The sequence below is a fragment of the Sinohyriopsis cumingii genome, chromosome 9, assembly GCF_028554795.1.
Source record: "Sinohyriopsis cumingii isolate HCF-2022 chromosome 9, ASM2855479v2, whole genome shotgun sequence".
In the NCBI taxonomy this organism is placed as follows: domain Eukaryota; kingdom Metazoa; phylum Mollusca; class Bivalvia; order Unionida; family Unionidae; genus Sinohyriopsis; species Sinohyriopsis cumingii.
In genome coordinates, this window is record NC_142969.1 from 110,157,167 (window position 1) to 110,167,847 (window position 10,681).

General features: G+C 33.2%; 1 protein-coding gene across 2 annotated transcripts in view; it reads left to right on the forward strand.

Annotated features, from left to right (window-relative positions):
- LOC149792464 (diamine oxidase [copper-containing]-like) overlaps nucleotides 1-2,980 on the forward strand; it is a 54,516-nt gene extending 51,536 nt beyond the window's left edge. For both annotated transcript variants that reach the window (XM_089969395.1, XM_089969397.1), the window contains one exon: nucleotides 1,724-2,980. In XM_089969395.1, coding sequence (XP_089825521.1) covers nucleotides 1,724-2,130 — 407 coding nt within the window. In that variant the 3' untranslated portion in view covers nucleotides 2,131-2,980. The remainder of the gene's footprint in view (nucleotides 1-1,723) is intronic.
- Nucleotides 2,981-10,681: the final 7,701 nt, after the last annotated feature.

A 10,681-nucleotide genomic window follows, 5' to 3' on the forward strand; every position in this document is an offset into this window, starting at 1 on the left:
TTTCAATAAAGTTTAAAGGAGTGAGAAAATGATATCTGAACGGTGTAAACTGCTACAACCGAAGAAAAGGTTTAGAAATAATAAGGGTGTCGGAAAGAGGATACGCCACAATCAATGTTATCTATGCAAATCTTAATCGTTTGAAATCTTTACATGACATAAAATAAACAGTAAAAGTGAAAGCTATCAAGAAAAAACTACACGTTCTTTATACATATACATATATATATATATATATATATATATATATATATATATATATATATATATATATATATATATATATATATATATATATATATATATATATATATATATATAATACACAATCAATTATTCTCATCAATCAATGTCCGGTTAGCGGCTATTGCATTCTTAATGGAGTATCATGACATAATTAGCCCTCTCTGACACTATTATTGTCCCGCTTGGCTATAAACGTACCAGCTGACCTATGTCACGGGTTATCTCAATTCTCGGTTGAAGAGAATTAACACCTTTCTTACACAATCCTTGTCCTAACTACGCTACTTTGCTGATTAGCGATTCATTGACACACATTTTTAGACATAGAAAAAAATCAATCTTCAGCATAATCGATACTGTTCTCTATATTTGACTTAATTTGTATTTGATTTAATTTAATTGTTTGTTAGTTAGTTTTATGTTTTTTATTCCATTGCATGCTATAGTATTGTAATTGTGTTTACTGAAATTTTACATATTCAAGTAATTAGTTTGAACTGACTGGTTGTTTTTTTTTTGTAAACCCCTAAAAATAGAACTTTGTATCAGTATGCTGACTTAGTTCCTGGCCTTGATTCAAAATTAGTAACAGTTGAAAGTAAGCAGCTTCTTTTGTATATTTTTATTCATTCCTAGTGTGTGATTTTAAGTAGGAATCGAGGCTGTACTGGGTGTACATGACTTTTTACATTGCAATAGCCTCTAATTCGAAATTCTGGTTTTACCGGAATTGCGCAGCAGTCAGGTTTAATGCCTATGTTTTGAGAAAAATCTCAGTTGGGCTTCTAAACACTTAGATATCAGGCTGTTTTTTATTTGTTGTGACCAGGATTAAATTTTCTTCAAATTATTTGGATTCTATGTGAATAATTCCTTTCCCTGTGAATATTTAAGTGCTCATACAGATTTCTTGGACAAAGACATTTATTTAAATTTTATTCGGAATTCAAACACCGGAATATTATTGTTTGTGGATCAATAAAGAACTGTTGACACGTCAGTACTTTACTGGCTACAGTTTACGTCATCGCCTTCAATTTTGGATTCGAACTCAACTTCATTTGAACATTTTATTACTATGACTTCTAAGTTTTTAATTCTTGGATTATTCTTTAATTATGTTTGGATTTAATTCTTAAAACTTTAAGTTCTATTTTCATTTTTACCTTGTTTTTCGAGGGAAATAAATTATTTGTTAAATTTTAATAGCTTATTGTCTTTACATTTTCGTTTTTACTGTTTATGAGAGCCTAAACAAGTAACAATACAATTCATTATAGTCATACAGCAGAAATGTCTTGAAGACAAAACTGTAACATGTACTTCTTTTCTTATTCAACATAATTGGTGCATGTAATATCAAAGCACGTTGCAGTGAATGGTTCACTTTATTTTATTTTCTCGTATGACTGGTACATTGCTTTCATATCCTTGTCTTCGCTTTACAAATTAACACTCACTTATCTCTGCTTTTCAGCCGCCCAGTCTCTTCCGGAAGACCACCCAGCCATGAAAGCCTTATCCTTTACCAAGTATCACGTGACCGTCACCAAGCGGAAAGAGGAAGAACAGTACCTTAGCTCTATTTATGACATCAACCGGATGGATAATCCGAAAGGTTACCTCGACCTTATGTTAGATAACGAGTCCATTGCCAACGAAGATGTTGTCAACTGGGTTACAGTCGGTTTCCTCCATGTTCCGACGTCAGAAGACCTTCCCATGACCGTACGTGTGGAGAGCGGCTTCATGCTGAAGCCATTCAACTTTTTCGACACGACCGCCACGTTTGACATGCCACAGTACTCAGAAACGCAAGGAAACAAAAACGTGGAACACGAGCCTACATTTGACGCATGCGTTGAGTCAAATACAGAATATTGATGCATATTTGCTCACAACCGAACATAAGATAATATAAGCCACATAGTGGTAGAGTTTCTGAGCTACGAAATCGAACCTAACAAGAAACCACTAATCGTAAACACCCGATCCAAATTGATATTTTATAATGTTAGGAAAGTGTGTACAGGGTTTGAGGATTTTAATAGATTTAACAGATTTTTAACTGAATTTGCTAAGTAATAAAATACATTTTTAGCTGCATTATTCTGAGTTAAGTATGAGGTTTTTTTCTGCACTGATTATTTCACGATTAAAGGGGAAGAATTCGGAGACGAATTGAATGAATTAAGTGCTAAAAAATACATTTTAATCAGACACGTGATTTCTTCAATAATCATAGAGCAAGAATGTTCATCAGGTTAAATACATTGATCTAAAACAACAAATTCTACATCATTTGTTACTCTGTTTAACTTTAACATCAGCATTGTTATGTGTTTTACGTGCTAACTGTACATCTCAGAATAGTAATGAGAGAGAGAGAGAGAGAGAGAGAGAGAGAGAGAGAGATTAAATAGTTGTTGACCATCCAGTCTTACATATTATAAAATCTCACATATTAGGACCTTTTTGTTTTTTTAAACATCATATATATATATATATATATAAAATTACTCTTTCTTAGAAAATGTCAGTGAGAGTTTTAAGTATTTTCCTAACCACGAAGCATTCAGCCCTGTTTTCGTGTGCTTGCTTAATATATTGGCGATATACATTTTAGGTTTGAGGAAATATGAAAGCTTTAGAGCAAATGTAGCTCAAGTAATCAATCATAGAACATGCTCGATTTGTGTAATTTCTTTTAATAAAAGATTAGTGCATAAATGTCTTACAGACTTATATTGAAACCTGAATATAAATGTCTTACAGACTTATATTGCAAACTGAATATAAATGTCTTGCAGACTTATATTGCAAACTGAATATAAATGTCTTACAGACTTATATTGCAAACTAAATATAAATGTCTTACTTAATATAAATGTCTTGCAGACTTATATTGCAAACTGAATATAAATGTCTTACAGACTTATATTGCAAACTAAATATAAATGTCTTACTTAATATAAATGTCTTGCAGACTTATATTGCTAACTGAATATAAATGTCTTGCAGACTTATATTGCAAACTGAATATAAATGTCTTGCAGACTTATATTGCAAACTGAATATAAATGTCTTGCAGACTTATATTGCAAACTGAATATAAATGTCTTGCAGACTTATATTGCAAACTAAATATAAATGTCTTACTTAATATAAATGTCTTGCAGACTTATATTGCAAACTGAATATAAATGTCTTGCAGGCTTATATTGCAAACTGAATATAAATGTCTAACTGAATATAAATGTCTTACTGAATATAAATGTCTTACTGAATATAAATGTCTAACTGAATACAAATGTCTAACTGAATATAAATGTCTCACGGTGCCAGATTCTTAAGATTTAAAGTATCAGCTACGTGAAAGTTCCAGGAACCGTCTACAATTATTGATTCCGATTACAATGGTTTTGGATTGACAGTAGCAGCAACCACCTTTCCTAAAATTGAAATGTTCAACTTCGAGCGACCCTTGTAGCAAACCCTACTTTCTCGAGGATGCAGAGTAGGCCTGGTGAGCTCTGCTGCAGGTCACAAGTAGCAAGTAATGTAGGCAGGAGCCGCGGAGACTTAGTGATTGGCGTGCCTAGTTCACAAACGGGTGCGGGTTCGAATTCTACCCTCGGACCAGCTCAGGTCCACTGTGTTGTTAGTATCCGGGCAAGGAATTTTACTTATATTGTATCAGGACTAATAACCTACCTGTGCTACTTTGTCGTAAAATTTTAAAAGAAACCAGAAGCAATATTACTTGCACAGTAATTTATAATATAGACAATGATTACGTGATCACGTATTTATTTGGTGGTGTCTTCTGTGTTCTATATGAAAAAAGACACAATTTGAATACCATAATACCAGCCAGATTACAAAAATAAAATGCACATTATGGGTATACTGATGTTTCACAAACTATCGTCTGTGCCTGCAAATAATGCCAACACATATGAGGTTGTCCTGGTGCGCCAATAGTATCAATTAACTACTTCTGAAATATCCTATATTCATTATAAATGTGGCTGAGGACACGAAAAAGGGCAACATTTCCAAGTTCGTATGTTTTTCAAAATCGAATATTGCCGACTATATGCACTATTTACTTTCCTCCCAAAACCCCAGAGTTTGGACACATGCACATGCAACCCACCTCTTTAATGAAGATTTGATACCGGGAGTGCTTCAATGAACATGGAAAATTTTATGTTTGGAAACCAAACGTTAACATTATTGTATAGAGAAAAAAATTCCCCTCAGAATTACAAGCATCCTATACTAGATTGATTCTAGCAGGTCATCACAACAAGCAATTGATTTGGAATTAGTTCATTAAGCTGTCAATCCAGATCCGTGTCCACCAAGATTGCTAGCGTAGGGAAAAATATCCAAATTGGAATAGTAAATCGACATACAGAAGAGGCGAATACTAAGCGGCGATGGTGCAGAGTGAAAGGAGAGATATTAATAGTAGCAATGAGTTTAGACCTCTACACTGATGCATATGTATTTGAAAATTGTGTTTTTTTTTTTTTTATTCATTCTTTCGTCCCGACCCCCACCCCCACAAGAAAAATATATGAAACAGTTAAGAGGCTGAATTGCTTGCTGTTGTTTTGAACTATAATGGAAAAATGTGTGCATCGCCATTTGGGATGAAGTTCACGTGAAAATGTATTCATCCGGAAATGAGTTATAATTAGTATTGGTTAATTTTCTCCAAAGTAATGGATAAGTCAATCGACAGGGTTATTGCAGCTGAAAGACTCTGTACCCATAATCTTTTATGATCCTTTTCTTTACGTAAATTATGATCAAACATTTTCACGAACGACATTTATATATATATATATATATATATATATATATATATATATATATATATATATATATATATATATATATATATATATATATATATATATATATATATATCTGTGTGTGTGTGTGTGTGTACATTTAGATATTTACAAAGACCTTTGTTTTAAAAACTGATTTGACATAATCACATTTTCCCAACCGTACATCTATTTCGGAGAAGGCAAAGTTTATTTTAAAGATAGAAAACGTATCGATAACTCTGAGGTGAGTGATAGGAATATTTCAGGCCAATGGTTATATGCCTTATTCCACTCTTGCCACACTCATTTCAAACAATCTAATTACACTGACATTAATTTATTGGATGAATTAAACATGTATTAAAAATACACAACACGATACATAATGGCCTTCCTTCATAACTCTGCAAATCATGCCTTTAAAACCTACAAGACTTCAAATTGTTAACAACACTTGTATTTTCTTATATTAAAGTCAGTTATATTCATGTCAGATGTTTCACAGTATTAGCAAATTTTCTTTAATATTGTGTACATTCAAAAATTAAAATTAGTTTCATTATTGATGAAGATGTTCCTGGGTTATCTAATATCAGGAATATTTACCAACTAGGAAACCCACAAATTCACTTAAAATTAAATTTTATACTGTTATTATCCGACAATCATTTTCCAGTACTTAAGGATTCCTTTGTTAAATGCTAAAAAATCACTTGCTGTTGTTTGTTGGAAAAAGATATGGTATGACGGTACCAATTGCTCAAGTCCAGGTGGGCGGAGCTAAAGGTGTAGGGAACATTGGATTCAGAATTAAAGAACAACACTAGCTGTGATTGGTGCATTATGTAAGAGTTGTACTTTCTGTTAGGCTTAAAAACAAAGTTGAGCCTCTTGGCAGCATGTGAGTTTATGTTTATTTCTATCTAGATCATATTTTGTATTTTTTATGATTTTTTTAAGATATGGTACACATGGCTGAAAATATGCTTGTTGTGACTAGATAACTCGTACCCCTGTCTAGTTCCAGTAGAGTTGTCTCTCTTAAATACAATGGAGTACCTGGTTATGTCATTGTCAAATTGACAATCTATCATTGTTCTCTATGACAGTGTGTGACATGCATGCTGAGGTAGGATAGAAAGTATATTTATTTAACAAAACATTAGCATTGAGGTATATGGAAAAAAACAATTGGTATCGTGATACCATATAGTAAGAAGTGATTTAGTGTTGTTAGAGAACGATTACCATGCAAGAAAATGCCGACCATAGTTGTCTGTAATGGCTTTAATGTGTAGAATATAACTGATAAAAGTCAAGATGCCGTACATACCACATTGTACGGAATGTAAATTAGATTGCTTCTTTCGGATTCGTCTGCTTACTTCCCATGGGCTTGAAAATATGGCAAGCTGTGATAAACAGTTCTGAAATTTCTGATAAGACGGTGTTGCCTAGTGTCGACAGAAATAAAACATCTCGTACACACCGTATCTGACCCAAAGACTGGGCCTATTTATGGTGTTATTGATGAAATCTTTATGTAGAATCAGAACGTGAACAATTGACCTGGTCCAGTGTTATGAATGCTAAAATGTAATCAAACACCGTTGTTAAGGCGCTAACACCGGAAATATTTAGCGTGCTTGATAAAATAACGTGTTTTCAAAGTTTTATTTACGAGAATTGAGATCATTATGATGGGTTTTAAGACCATATCAAATTTTTGCAATGGTTCTATGATAAAATCACGGTTTATTATTTTTGCTATCACAGTTAAACTATATTAAATACATTTTAATAGTCAGTTGGAATTTTAAGCGAATAAAGACATTTTGTGCGGGAAAACTGCTGCACCTATTCAAATGCCTCCATAAAAATGTTTGTCTCGCCTGCAAAGCAGGTTTTTGATAACCATGCATTAATTTCATTAATTATCGTTGATAGTAGTGATCAAATATCTGCAAAATACTGAAACACAATATCTTCATACTATATAAAAAGAACAAATCTTTATAGCCGAAACGGGTCACTGTAACGTGCCTTTATAGCCGAATCAGGTCATTGTAACTGTATGAGCAAATACTTATTGAATAAACTGTTAATTACTATAATTTGCGTTTTCAATTTCTGGATACATTATTGTTTCCTTGTTCACGTGCTTGCTGTATAACCAAGAGGTAAAAAACAAACATGCTCTAAGTAATTACTGTATATAATATATTTACCTTTAGTATCAGCTACATCTAATTTTTATAATCTCTTCAGGAAAAGATATGTCGCAAAACATAAATTACACGTATATGCATGGAATATGACTTCACTTTCCAGATCCGTCAATGAAATATAGGAAACAATCTGTTGAAAGTTTAATTAACTCGACTAAACACTGGCACGGTTCAGTTTCAGGGACACTTTTAAAGACAACATTGTTCACTTGTTTGCTATAGCTTCAATAAAGAGTCGTACTAATGTCAAAGTGATGTACACTTTTCTATATCGTCCTTAAAGCGTCTTACCAATGTCAAAGCGCTGTACACTTTTCTATATCGTCCTTAAAGCGTCTTACCAATGTCAAAGCGCCGTACACGTTTCTATATTTTATTTAAAGCGTCTTACCAATGTCAAAGTGCTGTGCACTTTTCTATATCTTCCACAAAGCGTTTTACCAATGTCAAAGCGCTGTGCACTTTTCTGTATCTTCCATAAAGCGTTTTACTAATGTCAAAGCGCTGTTTACTTTTCTATATCTTCTATAAAACGTATTACCAATGTCAAAGCACTGTACACTTTTCTCTATTTTATATAAAGCGTCTTACCAATGTCAAAGTGCTGTACACTTTTCTATATCTTATGTAAAGTGTCTTATCAATATCAAAGTGCTGTACACTTTTCTATATCTTATATAAAGTGTCTTTTCAATGTCAAAGTGCTGTACACTTTTCGTCATCTTATATAAAGCGTCATACCAATGTCAAAGCGTAGTACACTTTTCTAGATCTTCCATAAAGCGTCTTGCCAATGTCAAAGTGCTGAACACTTTTATATATCTTATATAAAGCGTCTTACCAATGTCAAAGTGCTGAACACTTTTCTATATCTTCCATAAAGCGTCTTACCAATATCAAAGCGCTGTACAGTTTTCTATATCTTATATAAAGCGTCTTACCAATGACAAAGTGCTGTACACTTTTCTATATCTTCCTTGAAGCGTCTTACCAATGACAAAGTGCTCTACACTTTTCTTTATCTTACATAAAGCGTCTTACCAATGTCCAAGTGCGGTACACTTTTCTATATTTTATATAAAGCGTCATACCAATTTCAAAGTGCTGTGAACTTTTATATATCTTCCATTAAGCGTCTTACCAATGTCAAAGTGCTGTACACTTTTCTATATCTTATTTAAAGCGTCTTACCAATGTCAAAGTGCTGTACACTTTTCTATATCTTATATAAAGTGTCTTATCGATTTCAAAGTGCTGTACACTTTTCTATATCTTCCATAAAGCGTCTTACCAATGTACAAGTGAGGTACACTTTTCTATATCTTATATAAAGCGTCTTACCAATGTAAAAGCGCTGTACACTTTTCTATATCTTATTTAAAGCGTCTTACCAATGTCAAAGTGCTGTACACTTTTCCATATCTCACATAAAGCGTCTTACCAATGTCAAAGTGCTGTACACTTTTCTATATCTTGCATAAAGCGTCTTACCAATGTCCAAGTGCTGTACACTTTTCTATATCTTATATAAAGCGTCTTACCAATGTCAAAGCGTTGTACACTTTTCTATATCTTCCATAAAGCGTCTTGGCAATGTCAAAGCGTTGTACAATTTTCTATATCTTATATAAAGGTCTTACCAATGTCAAAGTGCTGTACACTTTTATATATCTTCCATAAAGCGTCTTACCAATGTCAAAGTGCTGTACACTTTTCTATACCTTATATAAAGCGTCTTACCAATGTCAAAGCGCTGTACACTTTTCTATATCTTATATAAAGTGTCTTACCGATTTCAAAGTGCTGTACACTTTTCTATATCTTCCATAAAGCGTCTTACCAATGTCCAAGTGAGGTACGCTTTTCTGTATCTTCTATAAAGCGTCTTACCAATGTAAAAGCGCTGTACACTTTTCTGTATCTTATTTAAAGCGTCTTACCAATGTCAAAGTGCTGTACACTTTTCCATATCTTACATAAAGCGTCTTAGCAATGTCAAAGTGCTTTACACTTTTCTATATCTTATATAAAGCGTTTTACCAATGTCAAAGTGCTGTACACTTTTCTATATCTTACATAAAGCGTCTTACCAATGTCAAAGTGCTGTACACTTTTCTATATCTTCCATAAAGCATTGTAACAACGTCGTAAAGCAACGTGATAATGTCATAATGCATAACACCGATATCATAAAGCATTGTACCAGTGTCAAAATTGTGTCAAGCCCAAGAAGATTGATCGATATAATATGAAACACAAATCTGTATTCTGAACGGCATAAGTTGTTACCTGTCTTCCCAAGTGGAACGTCGTCGGCTATTTCTCCGAAAAAAAATTATGCTTCAGATGTATGTCGCCTGATTAATTTACAGAATAATTAAACATTTTCATCGGCAGAAATGTATTTGAAACAAATACTCAGTCTATTCGGACCTGTTCCTACGATTGGATTAATAGCGAAGATGCGAATAACAATTTTTAAAATAAATAGTTCGGTGCTTTTGCATCTCCTCGGTGAATCCTTATTTTGTGAATAGCCGAGGTCGGCCGAATGGCATCTATCGACAAAAAATTGGCACCGAGATTAGTTGTGCCGTATTGTGTATTAGAATGTGACCGATTTTAAAAGAAAATAGCACAGAAACAATAAAATAAGTGTTCGAAAGGGAATAATAGTTGCTACAACACAAAACAAACTAAACAGAGTTTCCCATGAAAAACTTCAGAAAACCTTTACTTATATGTATGAACTGCAAATAATGTTTTGTAAACGGGACGACAAATAAAACAATGAATTGAAATTATAATAAATATTCTACACTAATAGCGAATTTAAATCCATATGTGAAAAAACATCATTAACGTACCTCAATAAGAGATCGGAGATCGACCACATCGGAGACTGGGACTCAATGCGTCTATTTCGTGCTGGGATCTTTTTGGTGCACTTTTTTACAACCTTAGTTTGTTTCTTTGATATTTTTTTTTCTTCAACTAACATAATGGATATATTTGTGGATTTATTTGCGCTATAAATGTGAGCAATCCTATTTTTCAATTTACTTGACCCCCTTCCATCCCAAAGCAAAATTAATGGTTGGTCGACAAGTAATGGGATATACATCATGCTCTAGTAGATCAATGCCCCGAAAGAAAGTAAGTCATCAGAGATCCCGCTGAGAACATAGATATAACCTTACTGAATGGGACTGGCAACATAATTATGTAGCGTTTTTGCATTCTGCCTGAATAAGCACTTATCGGGAGTTCTGTAGGACATTTTATGAGTTTAGTACAAGGCAAAGTAAGATTAAAAACTATGGAACGCCAGAGCGGTCATAAGATGATAATGCTTATTAT